Source organism: Protopterus annectens, chromosome 14.part0 (assembly GCF_019279795.1).
Source record: "Protopterus annectens isolate FY-2018-M chromosome 14.part0, PAN1.0, whole genome shotgun sequence".
Taxonomy (NCBI): Eukaryota; Metazoa; Chordata; order Ceratodontiformes; family Protopteridae; genus Protopterus; species Protopterus annectens.
The window spans coordinates 72,272,610-72,296,231 of record NC_056748.1 but is presented as its reverse complement, the minus strand read 5'-3'; the positions used below and the strand labels follow the sequence as shown (position 1 = coordinate 72,296,231).

At 40.1% G+C, this 23,622-nt stretch overlaps 1 protein-coding gene across 2 annotated transcripts in view; it reads right to left on the bottom strand.

Moving 5' to 3' along the window:
• Positions 1-205: 205 nt before the first annotated feature.
• The window catches only part of SLC25A16 (solute carrier family 25 member 16), a 1,052,007-nt gene continuing 1,028,590 nt past the window's right edge, over positions 206-23,622 (bottom strand). For both annotated transcript variants that reach the window (XM_044055779.1, XM_044055780.1), the window contains one exon: positions 206-1,698. In XM_044055779.1, the coding sequence (XP_043911714.1) occupies positions 1,542-1,698 (157 nt within the window). In that variant the 3' untranslated portion in view covers positions 206-1,541. The remainder of the gene's footprint in view (positions 1,699-23,622) is intronic.

Genomic DNA, 23,622 nt, shown 5'->3' with positions numbered 1-23,622 from the left:
ATGCACCAGTGTGGGGCTTGCCAGCGCCAAAGCATGAACTTCAGAAAAAAAGTGCAAAACATTGACTGGTAGAACAGGATGAATCCAACTGTACAACGCATTGGGGGGGGGGGGGTCCAAATGTTACATCTTGTATTTCAGGAACATTCTTTTACCAATAAACCACTTCTTTTCACCTATAAGAAAATGCCAAGAAAAAAATGTGTGTGTGAATTTTAAACCAATTTAATTCAAGGCTGACCATCATTTGAACATTAGAACTCCTCCATATAATTACAACTGCCTCTGAACAGGCTGGAAGACTAGTTAACACAAAATTAGTTAAATGAAATTGTTACTCAACACGTTTTACTATACAGGTACATAAAATATACCCTCCAGTACGTCAGATAGCATCTGTTCACTGACTCAGCTGATTAATGTCCAAAGGCAAGTGTTATTTAACAAGTGTCTCCCATTACCTAAAAATGGGAGATCCAAACTTACTACAAATGAAAACACAACTTTTTAAATGCCTGCTGGAAAATCAGAGAAAATGGAGGAAGAAAACAATGCATCTATGTGTGTGTGGGATTTATGAAGCTCTGCCCACACTGCTGTTTTTTAAACATTGTGTGTGTGTGTGTGCATACTCATGCAAATATACACAGATCTTTGTAGTGCAGACATGTACTAACACTACCATAGGAAAGACAGAGACTGGAAGATGGTTTGAACTAATATATGTACACGTATATCTGTATATGTATTACCAACACATTCTGCAAGCAGTCATCCTGCATATAAGAACTGTGGTTTCTTGCTGAGCTTCCACATGTCTATGTCCTCATTTTCAGTATATAGACTACAAGGAATCATAAAAATGGTATTCCCCTCTTCTAGTGATTAATGCAGTTCTACAACTGAATTTATGAACCACCTGCAACAGAAAGCAACCTGAGCTGAGCTTTGCTGCATGCACTTCTGTGTTTTGCAACAGTAACATGATGATGTGCAAATTCACCCTTAAAGAACCACAATTCCAAAACACACACGGCTCAGAGGGTACTGCACAGAAGATAACCTATTAAAGCATCTTTATCCAGCTCACTAATGCACGTCTGAAAAGGAAGTGTACACCAAAAGTGTGAACAGGGTACAGATGTTTCACCTGAAAGGGTAACATACTTATCTTGCAGTTAACACTGCTAAAGTGTCTTCACAATGGCCATATGACCAAGGTTGAAAGAAAAGTCATAAGACAAGTTCCAGTGGTCCACAATGCAGCTCAGTGAATTTTCTTGTCCTGCAAAGGTAGCAGCAACCAGATGGCAAGATGCTAGAAACAGCTGCCAAACAAATACTGAAGATGTTTTTTAAACGTGTGGTTTTCTAAAGAGTGTTCTTCTTAATCTGCAAACATTTTATATACCGTTTAACACTATGCTTGAGTACCTCTTTTAAGGCCGTATACCAACTAGTCTCCTGACAAGGCAGAAATTTAAGCAGCAGTTGATAAAATATAGAAAAACATTCAGTTGTGCCATTACACAAATTGCCCTTCAGTTGAGATACAACACTTGTCTCATAATTTCATATGTAGTGAAAGCCACAGCTTGTGAGGGTATACATCGGATATAGTTCAATGAAAGGCCACGATAAAGTCCTCTTCTCACTCCGTATGTTGTGTAGACATACTTCAGAGTCTGCAGCATTGTGCTATAAATCAATGTCATAAAAAGAAAAAAACTTATCAGACTTGCTGTCAATTGTTTTCTGCTACAGTCATCAGCTCTAACAATACTCAGTTTCAGTACTACATATTGTGCATCAAATACTGGGTTCAACAGGAACCGAAGACAACCAGGACTGGATTCATATTCATCCTTTTTTCAATACTGACCTGTCCCTTTCTTGTAATGTAATAAAAATTCTTACTAACTATGGCCCTCCTATGTATGTGATTCATCTACTGCCTACTGTCTTTGCACAAAAGCTGCTCCCTTGCTAAATTCTCCCACTGTTCCTACATTTGGCTATCAAGCTGCTTACTCCTATCCTCATCAAGCCTTTGCCCTCTCTGTCTTGCCACTCACAATTTATAAAGGTCTGGAACTTTTGGTAATACGAAATACACCCCGGGGATCACTTCTGTGTCTCTGCTCAACAGTGGCACAGGAAAATAACTTTCCTGGGTGGCGTAAGCCAGGGAACCTTGTTGGCTAGGCTTATGTAGGTCCTTGGGCAGATAGCCTAGTACCTACCTATGAACCAATAATGTACAGAAAAGCAAGTATTTGTCTTAACACTACATCTTCAGGAAAGAAATATCAGCATTTGTCAAAACATATACATATCTTAACATATTATAAATACCTTATGTGCATCATTTCCCCCAAGTTGGTACAAAATATTCCAGCAATAAGTGCAATCAATCTGAGGCCTCTGTTGATCTTACAGAGTATTACAGTGAGACCGGTAATAAGTCCAGTTCAAACCTTGCATTTATTTTTATTTGATTTATCCTTTGTTGACATGCTTAGTCCTACTAGGGTAGTGGTGCCTTTTCAGGGGAAACCCAAGGCAGTATTTATATTACAAGGGGGACTCACCCTACTCATTATTACTGTGAGTGGGATCCATTTTGGAAGAGCACTTCTCATTTCCAATGCAGGTGCAAAGGTATCCCAGAGAAACAGGGAGGCAGATGGAGAGAGGAGGTGACGATGGAGTACTGAAAGAAATGAAGGAGAAAGCAAATACAGACCAGAAAATGTGTGCAGGATTCTGATTAAATATTTCAAAGAAATCTGTTTGATGGAAATGAGTCAGCAAATGATGGAGGTATAATTACAATCCTCCAGTCGGGGAGGGTCGTGGGATGATTTACTTAAAAAAATGGTGGTGCAGAATGAGACAGAAAATGAAGGGGATATTTCCTGGGGTGACATTATATAGAAAACATAAAAGGAGAATGAAGAGACAATCTTAAAGAACAGTGGTGAGATGGAAAGGTAAACATATGCATTGAAAGTAAAAGAAGGCAAAAAAGTGAAGTAGCAGAAAAGAAAGCAGATCAAAATGAAAAACAGTAGTATATAGTAAGGATTAAAAGTAAAGAAAAGAAAGAAATGGATAGGTATGAAATATGGGACAATTTAATAGCTCCTTTAGGTGTAAAAGCACACGAGGTAAGAGCACTTATTAAAGTTTGTGACATTAGTTGAGACTGTTTTTTCAGTGGAAAATTTTCTTAGAGAATATAATGTAACCCGAGGAGTCTTTATGTGATAAACGCATTTAACAGGGAAACAAAAAAGAAGACTCATGTACAGTTTCAAACACAGAAAGAAAGACTTTGAAAGGAGATTTGAAAGCTTTAAGTAGTAGGCATTGCAAAAGTTTATGACAAAAGGGGTTTATGGACTGATGTCTGCAACTGTAATACTATGTTAAAAATAGAAAGAGAAAAAATATACATATACCAAGCATGATAAATGTGGAAGGGACTAGGGGGTGTTGTAAAATACTGGGGATACCCCAAAACATTTTTTTTATTTTTTTTTGGAAAAGGATATTTGATAAGTAACTGTGAGAAAAGAAATGTTATATCTGTGGGGAAATTGGACATGCTGCAAAAACAAACAAAAAAAAAAAAAAAACTGAAATGTTGTAAATGTAGCAAAATTGGACATTTATGGATGGATTGAAAAAATGAAAACAGGAAAAAAGGAACAGAAAAAATACTGGAAGTAGAAGAAACAGAAGAAAATTTAGATGAAAAAATTATGGAGAGGATAGAGAAGAAGGTTCTGAAATAAGTGAAGATGGCAAATTGGGAGGCAGTAAAAGGAAAAAAATCTACTGGTAAAGGGTAAAAGACAAAAAAATGTAAATGATAACTGTAAGAAAAAAGAAAGGAAATGGATGAAAAAAGAATTACAGCTGAAGATTTGGGCTTGGTATAATGGTTAGGGTGCCTGACTCACAAACACAAGGTACAGTGTTTGATTCTCCCCTTTGGGAAGGAAAATGGTTAGTCCTACAATGGTCTGTTAAGAAAGCTAGCCTAGTAATTAGCTATTAACTTATGAAACCATGAATCTAACAAAAAAGGGAAAATAAAATTTTTTGAGTGCTTTCTGTAAATGTGAATAGTATTAAGAATATAGTAAGAACAGGAATTTTGCAATGATGTAATACATGTGATGTAGATGTAATTATATTAGAAGACAAAATATTTTTAACAAATAAAGATTACAAACAGAAGCTATGGGAAGGAAAGATAATTTGGAATTTTGGAAATAAGAGATGTTCTGGAATGGCTGTACTCTGTAGAAATACAGTAAAGATATTAGATGCAACTTCAGCAAAAATGGGAAGATTAACCAATGTACATTTAAAATGGAAATAATTGTATAGAATTATAACATGTTATGCTTATACTAACTGTAAAGAAAGGAAAGGCTTATTTAGTCAGATTTAAAAGAAAGGAAAAGCTTATTTAGTCAGATTTAAAAGAAAGGAAAAGCTTATTTAGTCAGATTTCTATGTAGTGATAAATATGACTATTATAATGAAAGGAGACAGTGATTTAAGAGGCAAGCATAAAAAGAAAGGAAATGATGGAAGTAAAATGTTATAAGTAAGATGTGGTAAATTTAAACTTTGGAACAAAATTTCATGGACTTACAAAAGGAGTATGTATAGAACTGAAACAGATTTTATAATATCAAAAGGTTTAGTTATAGGAGAAGGGGAGGCAATACAGCTAGAGATAAAAGAAAACAAGGAATATATAAAGGCAAAGGAATAAAAAGGATGAATGAGAAAGAGATTAGTAGTACAATTATGGAAAGATTATATTACTGAGAACATTTTATAAAATCTGGTCTGCATGGTGGATGCCATTTACGGAAAAATATACAAAATGTTTTTTTACAGTGGCAATATGATGTGAGAAAAGTATAAAATAATTACATGAAAGAAATAAAAAATACAAGAATTGTCACATAAGCAAAGATATCTTTTACAAGGAAAAAAGTAATAGTTTTACAAGGAAAAAGAGAAGTATCGAGTTACTTAAGCAGATTAGGAAAGGAAGATGATAGTGTAATGAGAGAAATAAAAAATGTAAAAGAAAAAATAGAAAGAACTCAGGAAAAGATTATAAATACTGTAGTAGAATATGTGCAAAAAATGTTTAAAGAAAAAAAGAAGGTAGTGAAAAAACATGGAAAGTAAAAAGTTAACAGAAAAAAAGAGAATAAAAAATTGGAAAATGAGATTTCTTTAAATGAGCTGAAGTATTAGGACAAGTAAATACAGATATTTCTGCTGGTCTAGATGGAATGGGGTAAATGTTTAAACATTTAAGGGTTTGGTATATTTTTAAAGATTATGAATGAATGGTTAAATGAATGTTTTATGTATAAAGAATTATGTATTTGGACACTTAAATTCATATGGAAGAAGGAAAACAAAAGATAATTTAAAAATTGGAGACCAGTAGTACTTAATGATAATGATTACAAGATCTTTATGAAAATAATGCAAGAGAGATTTGAAGCTAAAATGGAAAATATTATGGAAGACAGCATATATAGTATAAAGGGGAAGATTTGTTAAGAATTATTAATGAGAGAAATTGTGGATGATATTCCCACCTTACTAAGCTAGAAAAGTCCAGTTACAGATACCTGCTGATACCCGGACTGTGTTTAAGCTTCTGTGTTTGGCCATACCTTACTTGGGCAAAAAGGAAGTTTCTTTGTTCACCAGTGAGAGTGGGGAGGTCTGAACAGCCTACCTGCCCTTGGAGGAGTGGTTTCTGTCCAGAAACTGTAGTTTTATTGGCCATTTTGGGCTAATTTCTATCTCTTTAATCTTTCTGATATAAAAAAACGCATTTGCACGGTTTTGCACGCCGGGCAGCGTCAGTTAGCTAGGGTTAAACTATTCCCGACTCCACAAAGTCTACTCTTCAGTTTTTTTCCTTGGAACTAGACAAACCTTCAACTTTAGCACTCAAACCATTCATTTTACAGCCCAGCACTTGCTTAAAACTCATAACAAGCACGAAATACACCTAGCACTAGCCCCCCTTATACTGTCCAGAAGGACAAGGCTCTCTATTCGTCCTCACCACTCAATCAGAAAAACAGCTCACTCTACCTATTCAGGCATATCCAAAGGGCAGTTTCCGGTGTACTCTCCAGTCCAACTGGTGACTCTGGGCATTTTGAGGCAATGTTACGACTGCCTCATGTACACAGACAACCCTCTCCTCCTACCACCAAACACTAACATATGCGAGAGATGCAATTATACAGCCAAACTGGAGGCAAAGCTCTCTCAACCCCAGACTGTAACTGACTGTCAAGAGGAGAAAGGTAATACTTGCAACACACCACCAGTCTCACATAGACCTAACAAACCAACACAGGCAAATAACACACATAAATACACTAAAACATACTCGGAGGCTCTAAATAAAAATCTGCAAAAGCAGCACAGACCTCCAAAGCAAACATCCAAGCAACCTCCACAACCCATCACCAACCATGAAACACATACTTCACATAATCAGTGTGACACACAATCACAGCCCTTAAGGCAAAATAACATACCCAACACACTAATGATAGGCGACTCTATAGTCAGGCACACTGATGTCCCACTAACTAGGCTGGACAAGGAGAAGGTTACAGTTAGCTGCCTGTCGGGCACCAGGATCCGCCACATAACACAAGCACTCAGGTCACTCCAGAACAAGTACAAATATGACTCTGTCATTGTACATGTTAGTGTGAATGATCTGAAACGTACCTCCCTGGACTACATGAAAAGAGACATGGAAGAGCTCTCTGATCATGTAGCCTAGGCAGGTATGACCCTGACCCTGAGTAGCATCCTGCCCTCACTAAGAATGACGCCACAGTATAAAGAAAAAATGATCAACAATTGGCTAAGTTTCTGGTGTCATTCAAAGGGGATCCAGTATCTGTCTGCCTGAGATGACATGCCCGACAAACCACGTTGCTTCACAGGAGATGGCTTGCACCTGTCACCCTTAGGCTTTCGAATAGGCAAAGCTCAAAAGACAAATCCACCACTGTAAATAGCACAAGTATCCAAAAACTGAGGGTAATGCGACTCAACGCCATAAGTCTAAACCTCAAAATGCACGCACTCGAGGCACTCCTCAGTATGGAGAACGTTGATATCTGTGCAGTAAAAGAAACCTGATTTAAGGCTCCAGACAGCCCCCCAGCACTACCAGGCTATAACTTATACCATACCTTCCGGCCACAGAACCCAGACCGAAACACAAAAGGCGGGGGTGTATCCAAATTCATCAAGGATACTCACACCTCCAGGTTAATGGCGCAGCACAATGCATCAGAGATCATCCAAGTGCAACTAACAACGGACAAAACTGCAATCCAAATTGTAGCTTGCTACAGATCACCCACCATGACCCAGGAATCCAATTCAGCATTTCTGGAGACACTGGGAAATACGAAGGTCCTACCAAACACCCTAATACTGGGTGATTTTAACTACCCAAACATTAACTGGGAGAACTACTCAAGTACTAACTCCCTTGCCCAATGCTTCCTAGAATTTATAAACTCGAATGCCCTGGATCAACTGGTCAACACCCCCACACAACATATTGGACCTGGTCATCACCAACATGGGCGTCCGGTGTTCCACACCTGACGTCAACCCCCTCGCTGGTTAGATCAGACCATAGACTAATCACTCTGGATATTCACATTCCGCCCCCAACCCCAATCAAGGAAACCACCGTGAAAAACTTTTCAAAAGCAACCTTCACGTTGCTTAAGACCGAGGTGGAAAAGTTCACAGCCCCCATGCCAATGGACAATGCTGTCCAAGCTGCTGAAACCTATACAAAGGAACTCTATGATCATCTGCAGGAATGCATGGATTGTGCTATCCCAAGTAAAACCAAGACTCACTCCTCCAAAAAAAAGGAAACCAGCCTGGGGTACCCCTGCTATAAACAGGCTCTACAATAGGAGGAGGAAACTAGTACCAATAAAAGCAAATTCCCTAGAAGGAAAGACATTCCTGATCAGTATCAGCAAGAAACTACGATCCTTCATTAAATCATCCAAGGCTAGCTTTGAAAGAAAAATTGCCAAGGACTCCAAAGATGACCACAAAGTGTTCTTTAGCTATGTCAAGAACCTAAGTGGAAACTCTCAGATCTGCTCTGAGTTGGTGCAGAATGGCACAAAATACACTGAACTGACTGATATTGCCAACATTTTGGCAGACAGGTTCAGTGCAAACTTCACACCACTCTCACCCCCTAAAGGGCCCATAACCATACCAGAAGAATGTAAGGCCCCGGCAATCACCGTCACACAGGTTAAAACAGCCCTATCCAAAGTCAAAAACACAGCCTCAATGGGACCGGACGGTGTTCCAGGCTGTGTCTTACAAGAGCTCCAAAATGAACTAACCCCTCACCTAAACACACTGTTCAGACTCAGCCTCTCTACAGGCTACGTACCCACAGAGTGGTGCACAGCAACAGTTATCCCACCCCACAAAGGTGGCGCCACAATGGACCCTGGGAACAATCGCCCTATAAGCCTGGCTAGCCTGGTCTGCAAGGCTATGGAACTCATTAACAGAGACATTGGGAACCTCCAAACTTTGGACCCCACCCAGTTTGGCTTTGTTACGGGCAGATCATGCCTCCTAAACCTGGTGGGCTTCTTTGAGACAGTTACTAAGGCATTAAATGAGGGTAAGGAGGTCCACATAGCCTACCTAGACCTCGCAAAGGCTTTTGATACCATTCCCCATTCTGGTATTATAGACAAGCTCACCAAACTGAACATTAACCCCTACGTCACGAGATGGGTTGCAAATTGGCTCACAGACAGAACCCACATGGTGAGAGTTGCAGACTCTAGGTCTGACTCTAAACTGGTTACAAGTGGGGTCCCCCAGGGCTCAGTCCTAGGACCCCTCCTGTTCGGTATATACTTCTCAGAGGTACAGGCAAGCACAGGAGGACTTTGGCTGACAAAGTTCGCAGAAGACTGCAAACTAGGGGCCATAACTGATTCTCCGGCTGATACAGACACTTTTCAGAAGGGTCTCACTGAGACGAATACCTGGTGTCAAAATCATGGCCTCAAGTTGAATGCCAAAAAGTGCATACGTCATCCCCTTTGGAAAAAAACAAAGTGCCCATGAACTACCACATAGGTGGTAGTCCCCTAAATATAAAAAAAGTAATAAGGGATCTGGGGACCCAAGTAGATAGCAATCTCTCCTTTGATAATCATATTGCCAAGGTGGTTAGAAAATCCTTCTATGTAGCCCACTTAATCTCAAAAGGGTTCGCATCCAGAACAAGGAGGTTATTGTGCCTCTCTACTTATCACTTATTAGACCCATTATAGAATACAATACCCCATTTCGGATGTACCTTACAAGACACCTGCAACAGCTGGAAAGACCACAAAAGTACCTCACCAAGAGGATTACTGGCCTCAAACAGATGACCTATGCAGCCCGACTAAAGAAACTCCAGCTGTACTCGGTTGCATACCGCTTACTCAGAGGTGATCTCTGCTTGACATACAAGGCCTTGTCCAACCCAGAATTGATGGATATGCTCCACCTGAAAAAAAAAAACAAATCCCTGAGAGCCACACGCTCTAGGGATATAAACCTTACCACAACGATAAACAGGACATGCTTGAGGGATAGATTCCTGACCCAGAGACTCCCCATGCTTTGGAACAAGATTCCAATATACATCAGGCAGAGCCCCTCACTAGCACTCTTCAAGAGAAACCTTGACAGGTGGACAGGAAACAGTAATTTACCCCGGGGATCACTGCAGTGGCTCTGCTGGACAGAGGCGCAGGGAACTAATGGCTCTGCTGGTCAGAGGCACAAGGAACTAATACAAGGGGGTGGCGAAAGCCAACACACTCTGGGACTTGGCTTATAAATGCCCTTGGGCAGATAGCCTAGTACTTACCTATGAACCTATTATAAACAGAAAAGAAGCAGCTAAAATTGTGATGGGAAATCTTAATAAGGCATTTGACACAACTAGATATGAAATCTTATGAGTAATAATGAAAGACTATAACAAGTGAGAAAATTAGGACATTATGTATGTCAGCATACAGTAGTAATAAAGTAAAATTACTTGCACGTCTGGTTAAGCCAACAGGTACATATGAAGAGTGGTGTAAGACAGGGATGCCCAATAAGTTGTATACTCTTTGCTTTAGTTATGAATGTGATAGCAAGTGAAATAAATTACAAAAATGAAGGAGGCAGGGTATATTAATCATTGCAAAAAAAATTTTTGATAAAAGGATAAAGGTAGTAATAATTTACACAAATATGTGTCTAGAGATAATAGGGATGGCCTTAAAGAGAAAAGTAAAGGGTTAGGTGATGTAGTAAAGATTAGGGGTATATATTTTACAGTGAATTAAATTTGTGTTAGGTAGAACATTTGGGACTAAAGATGCAAGTAGAATTCAATGGAAAAAAAACAACAGAAGAAATAAAGCAAACGTCTTTTCTGGAGAACATATACATTATCAGTGAGAAAAAAGGCATATTTGGTAAATTTAGTACTAATAGGAAAACAGCATACTTAGCAAGGGTATTTACGTTACCAACAGCATTTAAAAAGGAATTATTGCAGGCATTTTTTTTTTCATTTTTATGGGGTTCTAGATTAAACTCAGTAAAACGAGTTTTGTATGTAAAAGAAGGAGGTTTAGGGGTAATTAACCCAGAGGTATATGCTGCTTCAGTAAATGTGTAAAAAGTGTTTAAGTGGATAAATAAAAAAGATGAGAAATTAGTAGTAAAACTGTATAACTATAAGTATGATAAATGTTGGGGTATGGTAAAAAAAAAAAAAAAAAAAAGAGTAAAAGACAAAGTGTCTATAAATGAAATCTTACCAAGAAAAAATATTTTTATGGAAAATAAGAGTTGATATAGAAAAAGACAGAAATGTATGGTATAACAATGTAATGATAAAACATGACTGTAAAACCATGTGAAAATCTAAAGGATGAAAAAATTAAAGCTATAAAAATAAGCAAATGGTATAATCAGGAAGTAGAACTTCAAGACGGTTTGTGAAGACTGGTAATAGATTAATTGCCAATAAAAGGAAATATGCCGTACAAAAAGAAAAGTGATAGATTATGTTTACATTGCCAAGAAGAAGAAGAAACTACAAAACACGTTTTTGAAATATAAAAGACTGAAAAGACTACTGGGGAAAACTGTAAAAAGTATATATTTTTTGAAGATGTAAAAAGTGGATAAAATAAACATGGATATTATAAGAACAAAAATAGAGAGTATGTTAAAAGAGTAGACAAATTATTTTATGTTATATGGAATGAAAGAAAAAATGAAATTATGTTTAATGGGAAATACATTTTATCAACAATATTAAGTAAAATCAGATGGTGGTTATGGAAAAAGGAGTGGTGGTCTAATAGGGATGAAAATTTAGCATTATTTTAAAGGAAATTATGAATATGTTTAAACAGATTTGTATGTTTATATATTTGTACATATGTAAATATGAGTTATTTTTGTATAAAAATAAAGGACCCCCTACTCTTTTCAGTAGGTGCTGTGGGATCTTTTACAACCAAGGTGCCAAAAGTCAAGCAAACAGGACCTTGGGTTTAGATTCTCATCTGAAGGACTTCATCTATCACTTCTTCTAGCAAAAGTGTCTCCATTACCAAAGTGACTGACATGTACTTCCTACTAAAGTTCAAACTGACATGTGAATTACAGCCTATAAAGCATTACAGTTTTAAAAATAACACTAATGAACTACCAAGCAGCAAACTCCAGAGTGCTAAAAAGTGAGTATGATAAATGTTCATATGACTCTCTCAAAGATCATCTCTTAAAGTGAGCACTCATCCAAACAGTTACTGCAGGCTGGTCATCTCACATTCATATTCTCATAAATAAGGGAAAGATGACAGTTTTATATGTTGTAAAACATGTGGTAAATAAATATATGCTTAAGAAACTGCAGATGTGAAGCATTGCAATGTTCATAAGGACCTGAAATACAGAGAACAAGTTTAGGTTCTCAGACAATATTAATCTAATATATAAATAATTGCCCAAAACATCTTGCTGTTTACTTTAAGTTACAATTTCAAGAGACTTCACAGTTCTAAACTTACTGTTCATCTTGGTTAGACCAAAATTAGAAAATATGGATCTAATACATGCACACAATGTCAGAGATTCTCCACAAAAAGGGTAGAAATTGTCCACTGAAATTCTGCATGAAAAAGAAATGCTATACAAGGAAGACACACAAATTGCAGGTTTTGTAAAACAGAATTGGAAACAGTCATACATCTTGTTGCTGGGTATGATACACTAATGGCAGAGGGTCTGTATACCAAAAGACATAATAATGTTGTCAGTTTCATTGGGGATTATGCAAACATTACAATATTGAAGTAGCTGAGGAGCACTGGAAACATAAGCCACAAAGCATTACAGGAAATTATTAAGTTTACATCACATGGGATCACCCATTACCAACAGTTAAAAAAAAAAAAAAAGATGCAAGCTTTTGGCGCTCACCCATCTACTTCTTGGGTGACCCCTCCTGCTGGCGATCTTATTAAATTGATCATGCAGAGCCCTGAAGGCCCCGAACTCCATACAGCCAATCCCCAGGAGGCTGGACAAAATTCTTTCAGCACCAGAGGACCACAGGCATTGGGCTAAGGGATTAGCAGTAGCTGGCATGGTGGTTTCTGCAGCCACCAGGAATTAAATTGCAAAAGAGCATTCCACTGTTTATTCCCCTAATCGAGAGTCCAAGGTGATGGACAGATTCAGAAAGTAAGTTTATGCATCATCAACCTTCGCTTTAAGGTCCTTGAATTTTATGGCCCACTTTACTAGGCTCCAGAGGGATCTGATCAAGGAGTTGTCAGATACCCTTACGGGAACTGTGTCTGAGGAGGTTCAAGATAAAGTGGCCTCTCAACTGACTACCCTGGAGTCTATTTCCAACTCGTCCATGAGGCTCATTGCGCATGCAGCCAAAGAGAAGACTAGGGCAGCAGGTTCTGGCACTGCCATAAGATGACATGCCAGGATGCGCGTATGTGAGTTTGTAGAGCCTTTTAAGTCTTCTTTCGTCAATACTCCCTTTGATGCATCTTCCCTGTTTGGTCCCAAAGTCAGAGAAACATTAGCCAGGGGTGAAAAAGATATAAAGACCCTGTCTACAGTTGGCATATGTTTTTCAGCTCCTCAATGGTCCTACTCTAGGAACCAAAGGAGCGGGAAGATGTGATTCAAAAAATCCCATGGGCCTTTTCAGGACATGCGTGGCAGTGGCTCCCCTCACGGCAGTGGGAGGAGCTTCAATGTAAGACACCGACCCCATTCCAGAGGTGGCCTGCAAAATCAGGGTGCCAGAGATTCTTTTTCTGAGAAACCCTGCCGGTGCTCCTGAAAGGGGTCCTGATTGTTTACCTCTGGAAGCAGTCGGAGGAAGGTTCTCTGCACTTGAGACTCTGGTGCCAAATAACTTCAGATACTTGGGTGCAAAGGATCATTGCCAGAGGTTACTACATCTCCTTCATTCTCATTCAGAGATCAAGAAGACGACTCCCCAATTTTCCACCCAATCAAACGGATCAAGCAGCTCTGGAAATTCAAAAGCTGCTAGAAAAAAGATTCATCCAAGAAGTCCCACCAGACCAGATAGCATCTGGATTTTACTCAAGGTTCTTTTTTGGTACAGGGGACTTGAGACCAATTTTAGATCCTGGCCTTCTGAACAAGTTTGTCCAGCAGGAAAAATTCTGGATGGTCACGGTTCAGTATATCCTACCCTTCTTAGAAGAAGATGATTGGATCTGCTCTATTCTGCATATCTTCAAGATGCATATTACCACATAAAAATGAAAAGCACTCCAGAAGGTTCCTCTGCTTTTGGCTAGGAGCCAGTCATTTCTAATTCATCGTGCTGCCCTTTGGCTTCACCTCTGTCCCCTGGGTGTTAACCAAGTGTTTGGCAACAGTGACAGCTCACTTGAAACTGCACAGATTCTGGGTGTTTCCCTATCTAGACGACAGGCTCATCACCATTCCCACCAGGCATTTACTCCTTCAAGCAACAGATTTTGTTCTACGCCTATTTGCTCATCTGGGCATTACAATAAATCAATCAAAATCCCAACTAAGCCGATCTCAAGATTTAAAGTTCATAGCAGCCTGTCTAAATACCACCATTTGTACAGCTTCCCTTCCTCTACCCAGGCTACAGAAGATAAGATCCCAAATGCAAGCCATTCTCTCCAATGACGAGGTACCTGTACTTTTAGTCCTTCAAGCTCTAGGGCCAATGGCAGCAGCCATTAACTTGGTTCCACTATGAGAATACTGCAGTGGTTTTTGGCATCCCAATGGTCCATCCTGACCCATCCAGTGATGCATCCCATCTTAATCACCAGTCATTACAAGGACTTATCCTGGTGGATGGAATCTGAGGAAATTCTCAGGCTGCCCCTTCGTTCTTCCTCAGCCCAAGGCCATAGTGACCATGGACACCTCCCAAATGGGGTGGGGGGGGGGATTATCTAGGCAGAACAATCCAAGGCACTTGGTCCCCAATGGAGGCCAATCTGCATATCAGTTTTTTGGAACTGAGGGCAGCGCTCTTAGGATTCCTATTATATAATCGAAGACAAAATCCTTTGAATGTGTCTTGATTGAACTTGAAAGCACGAAACGGCATACAAGCGATTTCTTTCCCTGGGAAAGAAATCGCTTGACCGCCTCCATTACTTTGCTGTAGTGTGATCTCGGAGTTGGTATATTTAAGTAGGAGGGGTGTGCGGGGGGGGGGGGGGTGAAGCCCCCCACTTTATGTAACATTTTGAAGTTTTTATTTTTATTTTTGTGGAACAGTGATTTTTTTTTTCCCCTGGGGAAAAAAATCGTTGTTCCAAGTGTTCAGGGGTTGTAAGTTTTCGCTTACTTGGGGTCGATAAATCAGCGTTCGCTTTTTTAAACGTTCACGGATTTAATATAGACCCTGCTCTTAGCACTGCAAGCCTTCCAAGCTGTCCTCCCTCTAGGAACAATTGCAGTTCAGTCAGACAACATGTTAGTAGTCTGGTACATCAACAAACAGGGTGGAACCAAGTCTTACACCTTGTGTTGAGAAGCTCTCAGAATGTGGCAATGGGTGATATCCTCCAACCACTTTCTGATAACAACACACATCCCAGGAAGCTTGAATGTGATAGCGGACAAACTGAGCAGATGCATCCTCCTGCCTCACGAGTGGTCTCTCAGTCCCAAAGTGGAAAATAAGATTTTCTGTCACAGGGGCCAGCCTTGCTGCGACCTATTTGCATCACCCCTGAACAAGTGCTGCAGCTACTTTGCCCTAACCCCCCTCAGTCCCAGAGAGATGCTTTCCTTCACGACTGGCCCTTGCGACTACTCTGTGCTTTCCCCCATTTCCACTGATTCCTCTTTCCTTACAATAAAGCCATCAGGTCGAACAGCAAGGTGATTCTCATTGCCCCCTTTTGGCCTCATCAAGTCTGTTTCCCCTTTCTGTGGCCTCATCTAAATCACCATCCATGGACTCTGGACCCAATTCTGGATCTTCTGTCCCACGTACAGGGACTGGTGCACCCCAGTCTTCAGAACCTCAAGCATACAGCTTGGTTTCTCCAGTTCCATCAATCTACAGGCAGAAAAACTTATCATCCCCAGTCCAAAGAATTGCAATGGCTTCTCATAAACCTTCCACCAAGAAACTTTACCACAGCAAGTGGAAAAGATTTTCTATTTGGGTGCACAATAATGTTCTTAATCCTTTCTCTGCACCAGATGAAAAGGTATTAGAATTGTTAGTTACACTTTTTAAACAAGGAGCCTCCACTTCTACTGTTAAGGTCCAAGCAGCTGCTATTTCCACTTTCCACAATGGCTATGAAGATCATCCTCTGATTTCCCACAGACTGTGTAGTGTTTCTGAAATGAACCTTGCAGTTGAAACCACCTTATAATGATCCTGTAGTTTCCTGGGATATGACTATGGTTTTGAAGTCTTTGGTCCTTGCCCCTTTTGAACCAGCAGCTACCAGTCAGTTTGTTTCTGGGAAGACCATTTTTCTGATGGCCATTAGCTCCACCAGAAGAATTTCTGAAATACAAGCACTATCTTCAAAACCTCCATATTTTTCATAAGGGTAGGTTTTCCGTAAGAACCAACCCATAATTTTTCCCAAAGGTGATCTCAGAAACTAATACTAATAAATCCATTGACTTACCTGTTTTTTTCCAACAAAGGTGAATACTGCTTGCATTTGCTAGATGTTCACAGGCAATTATGTTTCTATGTCAGCAGAACTAAAGAATTTATGAAATCGGACCAATTATTTGTCTCCTTCTCCGATCCTTCTCTGCGGAAATCTGTTTTGAAAGTCACCTTGTCAAGGTGGTTAAGAGACTGCATTACTTTCATCTACAATAAAAAGAATCTCCAATTACTAGCAGCAGTTTCTACTAGGGCAATAGCCACGTCTGCTGTTTTCCATTCCAATGCTTCCATGGATGAAGTATGCATAGCAGCAACCTGGGCTACTCCGCATATCTTTATCACTCATTACAAATTGGATCTGGTCTCCAGGGGAAGAGTGTCCTTTGGTTCTGTGGTCCTCAGGAATATCCTTCCATAAGGCCTCCCAAGATCTATGTAGCTGGGGACTCTGTCCCAAAGGTCAAGGATAAATGAAGATTGACAACATCAGATTAAGAAGTTATGTTCTTGCCATAATGTTCCATCTGTCTTGATTTTCATTTATCCTTTGCACCCCACCCTCCTTCCCCCTCCTGCAGACTCTTTGGAGGATCGGATGCTCATCCTGGTTATTTTATCAGGTATGACCTTGGACATAGCATCTTCACGTCTGTACAGCTATTCTTCTGTCTTCCTGTGTAGCTGTAAACTCGATCTGAGGTAATCTGGAGAGGGAAATTCTGGGTAGAATCTTGGCTCAAGAGTTTTTTGGCTTATGCGGGCTGTTATAACAGCCAAGCCAGTCCCGACCATCGGAACAGAGTCCCAAAGTTCAAGGATAAATGAAGATCAACAATACAGATGGAATGTTAAGATAAGAATACAACTTCTTATTTATTATCAAGTGGGGCATCCATCAACTTTGCCTTAATATCATCAAGCAAAGGTTGAAGCCGAAGCCAAGAATATCTCATCACTGACCCAAAAGCAGCAGCCATAGAGGAAGCATCTGCTGCATCATAACTACACTTGAATGATGAGCCACCTGGGAGGAAGTCCCCAACAGGGAAAGAACAGAAGTTTTACCCTCAGTCTAAAAGATCAGAAATAACCTGACATGTCTGGGACAGAAGAGTCAACATGTACCTGGACATATGGGTCTGACAATTAACAGCCCTAAAAGTCAAGGTAGCAGAGGTGTAAACCTTACTGCCTAGCCTTTCCATCTGTATCAGAGGGCAGTAACTTGGAAGAAGGAAGCAACTGAGAAGGCTTGTCAGGAGATACACACACCACAGAGGGGTAAGCAGAAGGACAGTTGTACAAAAACTTACAGTCCTCAGGTACCCTATAGAATCTATCAGGTTTCTTGGGAGCAGGGAGTTGAGAGTCTGGAGCCTTAGAAGTATTGGAACATGCATCCAACAAGGCAGCCAAAACAGGAGGAACAACAGAAGGTTTAGAAGAATCCATCTGCAGCAACTCATAGCATATTTTATGTACCTCAGAGACCTGAGCACAATCCCACTTAAAGAACCCCATCATCCTGGAGATCATGTTCCCAAAAGAGATCTCCTTAAAATGAGTATCAGGACTGGTAGATACTTCTTCCTCTGATCCACAGTCCAAAGGAGAGGGAATCTGAGAACAGCAAGCAAGGGATTACTTTTCAAAATCCAACTCCTCCTCAGAGGAATCCTGTTCTCTGGGTCTTTTTAGGGGAGTAGAGGACCAAAAAGGGGCTGGAACAGAAACTCCCTGAAGCAGTTTCAATGCCATCAAAGCACTAAATAAGCCCTGAGTGAAGGTTTGACATTCACTCTGTGGATCCTTAGGAGCAGAAAAAATATGTTTAGTTTTCTGCTTCTTCTTCAAAGGGATGTCCGCCTTATAAAATCTGGAAGGCTCTGACCCAAGACAGCATTCAGTGATGGTAGTAGGGACGACTTCTCTGACTAAAATTTGAGAAACATACCTAGGCCCCTCAGAGATGATCAGCTGTGGTTCCCCCTTAACGTCTGAAATGGACGTCTCCATTATCTCCTCAGAAGTGCTTAAAGTCAGATCTCCACCAGCCTCCAACCTGGTTGCGGCAGAAGAATCCAATGACAAAGCCGGACATACCTCCAGGCATTCACTCGCCTTGGGAGAGATATCCAGCAGAGGCCAAACAGCAGAAGATTCCAGCCTAGGCTTCTTGGCCTTCTTCACAGACGGCTGTCAATCTGAGCAGGAAAGTACCCTCCATCGTGCCTTTCACAAGAAGCTTAAGACACTGATTTTCAAGATAGAGCGCCAAAGAAGATAGCCTAGTATGAAAGGTTTTAGGTACAAAAGCCTGACAAATGGAACAGGATGTTTGGTTGTGAGAGGCACCTAAGCAAAACAGACACTGGCTGCAGTGGTCTTTATGGGGAATCTGTCTCCCACACTGGCATTTACCCTTTTTGGATGACATGAAACCCCACAAGCAACAATAAAAAAGGATAAATATAAAAGAACCCCAATAGGGCACTTATCTGCAATGGCTTGGTGAAACAGGAATGGAACGGGCATTCAGACCGAAGATAAAGTGATGGCATTTACACTGGTGGCAAAGAAGTTCTGAGGATGGTATGTCTGAATGTCACCTTTATGCCCTACACTATGCAAGAAGCATATGTGTAATGTAAGGTGCAACTTAAAGCAACCTAAAGGCTTCAGTATACTGGCCAGACATCGGGGAGCCCTTGGCAGAGGATCCCTAATGTTATTACTGCAACAGTGAAATGGAAGGACATCTGACAATATGATCCAGACAGACAAAACCTTAAGAAACACCTTAGGTCTGGATGAACAGTAATGTGACACCAAGCATCTTTTAAGTCTAGTGTTACCAAAAAACTTGAAAGAGGAAGAAGCAGCAAAAGGTTGTGAAGTGCCATCATTTTGAATTTGGGCACTATCACAAACATGTTTAAGAAAGTGATCCATAAAAGGTCTCCAAGTATTTTCTTTCTTTGGAATTAGGAACATCCTTGAAATAAAAACCCTTCCCTACCTCAGATGGAGGAACTGGTTCTCTCTCTCTCTTTGGGACAGCATGTGATGAAGAATAGGTGGAATTTCCTCCCACTGCCATCTGGAACTCTTACGAATGATTTTCAGAACTCATATGTCTGAAACAATCTGTTGTCAAAGAGATAAGTGGAGATTCAGACTTTCTGAAAGAGAAAAAAGAGCAGGGTGGGAGGGGATCACAAGGTCTCGAATAGCCATTTGCTGGAGTGTCCTCAGTTTTGGGAGGTTTGTAACTTCTTTTTGGAACCTCCTTGACATTTCTTAAATGTCTGTTTACCTGAATTCTGTTGAGACTGTTTAGTCTGTATTTTGCAGAAACTGGATGAGGAGAAAGAAAATCCCTTTGACAATTTGGAAAAGGAGGCCTGAAAAATCTGAGATTCCCTGGATCAGCCTGCCCCTTTCGTCAGACTTTTTGATCACCTCTGCAGCAGAGGACAAACGCTAAATATCTATCCAAGGGAGAATTTAAAATCTCATTATTACCATCTGGGAGAATGCAGCCAGGCAAACCTCCTTAAAACTCTATTAATGGCCATAGCCCTGGAAGAAGTATCGACAGAATCATACATACACTGCAAACAATGAGTGGTGACCCGTACAGTAGAGGAAACTAAGTTATTTAAAGCAGATTTTTCTTCACAAGAAGAAACTGTAGATAAAACATTCCTCACACTTTCAAAATATGTCAGAATTAACTTTAACATACAAGCCTGACAATTTAAAATTCAACGTTGCAGAAGTATACACATTTTCCCGATAACTATCAATTTTTCCCATCCTTATAAGAAAGAGTAGGATTGGAATTAACTGAGTGGTTAGCAGCCAAGGAGTCAACTAGGGCTAAAGCTGCTGGATCAGGTTTAGGAATATAGAGTATAAAAATATACATCTTATCTGTCATTTTATGGACAGCTGGATGACTATCAGGAAAATTGTAGCAATAATACATACATAGGAAACTGCTGATTTGGCATAGTGGTATGTTGCTCTGACTCTAGTACAGAGTCCTGGGTTCAATACTTGGCAGTGAAATGCATGGTTGCAACACAACACTGATGGATGGGAGGGTGGCATAATGGCTAAGGTGTTTACCTTACAAACACAAGGTGCAGGGTTTGATTCTCATGGGGGGTAATTGGCTAGGCTTAAAATGGCCTACAACGGTAGTTAGCCTAGTAATAATCTATGAACATCCTCTAAAGCAGGTGGGACAGGAGAAATGGGTGGAGGTTCTGGCAAATCCTTCTGGAACCACTCAGTATTTTTTGAGGGACTGAGAAACCTCAATGTTCTCCCACTGAAACCACTGGGATATTCTAACAATAGTCTTAGAGAAAGGGGCCCCCCACAGGGAGGATCAGAAAATGAGCTCTCTTCTGAGTCTGAATCAGAAATCTGAGGACAAAACCATGAGTCTGTTCCTGCATCCTCCTGTTCAGATTCAGAAACTTGAATCTATTCACGAAAGGAGGCATCCCTCTTTCATCAGATACTACTCTACCAGAAGGATCAATAGCCTGAATCAGACCCTGAGCCAGTCCCAGTAAACTACTCCTATCTAAAGAAATTTTAGTTGGAGCACATGCATGTTGGTTTTCTGTTTCTTTTTGACAATAGCTGTGTTACTAATGGAAGCCGCTGCTTCCTCAGTGATAGGCACAGCATACCGACACAGCAGGGAAACATTTTCCTGTTCTCTCTCCCAGGACTGATGAGATTGGTTCTCCCTTGCCCACTGAGGGAACCCCAACAGCTACAGAGGACGTGGTTAACCCCCAGTCTGTAGTGGCTGCTATAGGTGCTACAAAGGGCTTTGGGGGTAAACGATGAGTGACCTGAGGTACAGTAAGTGAGCACAGCAGTCACCCACCTGTGACTAAGGCAAATTCTTAGCCTGCTGTGATGGCAAAGCCTGTTTGCTTAACTTTTTCTTTTTTTGTGGCTGGAAGAAAGAACTAGAGTGGGACTGACAAACTGTTCCATGGTCAAGCCAAAAATAATGCCTCTATCCTTCAGAAAACAAGCAACAATGCCAGTAGAACTAAAGCACTTTAAAACAATCTGGCAGCTCCACAATGTTAAAATAAAGACAATTTCTCCTCAAAAAATATTTTATCCGATAACACTAGTTTTCAACCAACAGAAATGAGTGCTCCATTTAAAAGTACATTGCAGTCTAAAGACAGTCCATTAAAACACAACACTCCCAGCTTTAAAATAACTTTCCTGAAGAGTAAAGTAATAAAACATCAGTAAAATGTATGAAAATTGAAGTTTTTTCCCCCCGAAAGGAAACTTAGCTGTCCAGCTAAGGAAAGTATGAGCCAACAGTCAATCCTCAGAAGCCACAGAGGAGCATATTCTTTGGCAGTAGTAAAGCTCTGGAGGGTTCTGCACCCAAACTTGTCTTCTAGTCAGCTCAGCTCAAGTTGCTTTACAGTTTAAGTGCATGGAATGTGCTCTGAAGCTTTGGAAGTTGGCCTGCTGTTATATTCTTGGCAGGATATAACCCATATAGCTAAGGCTACTACAGCAGTGATCAACATGAAGAACATGATGGGCCTAAATATTCATCATATTTAGTAATACAGATGTCAACAATGCCTGGCACACTAACCATTTGCAGGAGCAAGCACACATCAACCAATTTTTATGTTGGCAATGGTTCAGCAGTGTGACAGAGACATTTTTATTAACCTATAAGAAGCTCTTCCTCAGACACTGAGGATCTACATCGTTTCAGAATTCTGGAAGAACTCAATCTTGTTAATAGTGAACTACACTGCAGGCAAACTTATGTTTTCAAGAGATATAAAGCAGTCGAAATACAGCAGCTATCATGCTTTGCTTCCTTTATCCAGGGGAGGTCAAAAGTTGCACTGCATTTTGACATACATACCACAGGCACTCCAACAGTCATGCAGCAACACAACACCAATAAAAAAAAAAAAAAGAAACTACGCAACAATAAAGAACCAAAGTAGGGGAAGCGGGAGGACAAGAGCACTTAAAAGACAGAAAGGATATAGTTTCTTTTACAATGAATATCCATATATCTGTACTATACTTTTTATTATCTTCTGCCTTTTTAGTAGTCATTATATGCAGATAGAATCTTAAGCTATGGCTATACGTCCCTGTTTCAACAATGGAGCCTCCAGTGGAGGGCAAAAGTGTCATTACCTGAGGGAGCCAGTCCAGGAAGAGGTGGGCCACCCAATCCATTGATGATAATCCTTGTCATTATGTATAGTGGGAACATGCATATACAGAAGGATGGTGGTAGGCAGTCCTTATGGTGACACAAGAGCTTAATGTCTCCATCAAGGGGAGGTGAGTCATAGGTGGACACTAGGCTAATGACCACATGGGCCTTTTTAAGCCTAGCCATGCAACCCAAGTATATTTGATAAGTTTTAAGGTACCAAAATAACTAGGCCAGGCTTGATCCTGGCACTAAAGGCAAAGGCAAACAACAGCCACTGCTTCACTAATCAGGTTGCAAATAGAGTAGAGTCAATTATCTGAACTAATTGGGACCTAGAGTAGTTCGGACAATCAAACTGTTTGTACAATCAAATGAACATTGAACCGGATAAAAAAACTTCTAAAAATCTTGTTTTCTCTGCATGCAGCGAATACACTTTTCAACCTATTCAGTGATTCCAGTGGACAATAAAGAATATTCATCACAAACAAGTGAGATACTAGCTCAAAAAGCCAAGCACAAGCAAATACATATCACGTTTACAGATTCAGACTTCATGATTTTTCCTACCAAAAAGTTTGGAAGGCTGTGTTCTGATAATCGACTCGCTACTGTAATGTTCTTTTGACAGGATATTGGCAAGGGCACTGTCACTTGTCCAGACAGGATAAAACAGACAAGCATTTTTGGGTTCTGTTCAAGCAGCTTTATTATGTAAAAACACATCAGGATTGAGACTTAATAACTTTAACTTAGATAAACTTATAAACAAGCTAGCTATTACACTCATACATGCTCACTCTCTGGCTGCACTCTCAAAATGGCACTGAAGCTAGCACGTGCTTGCTATTTACATGCACATGCCGCCCTTGGAAACCCTTCTTTAAGGTACAACATACACACATTATTCTACATCCTCCCTCTTTGAGAAATGAGTCATGCAGTACTGAAGACATTAGTTGACATGCAAATGCTACAAATAATTCTTTGTCATGCAATTATACAGAACTAGATA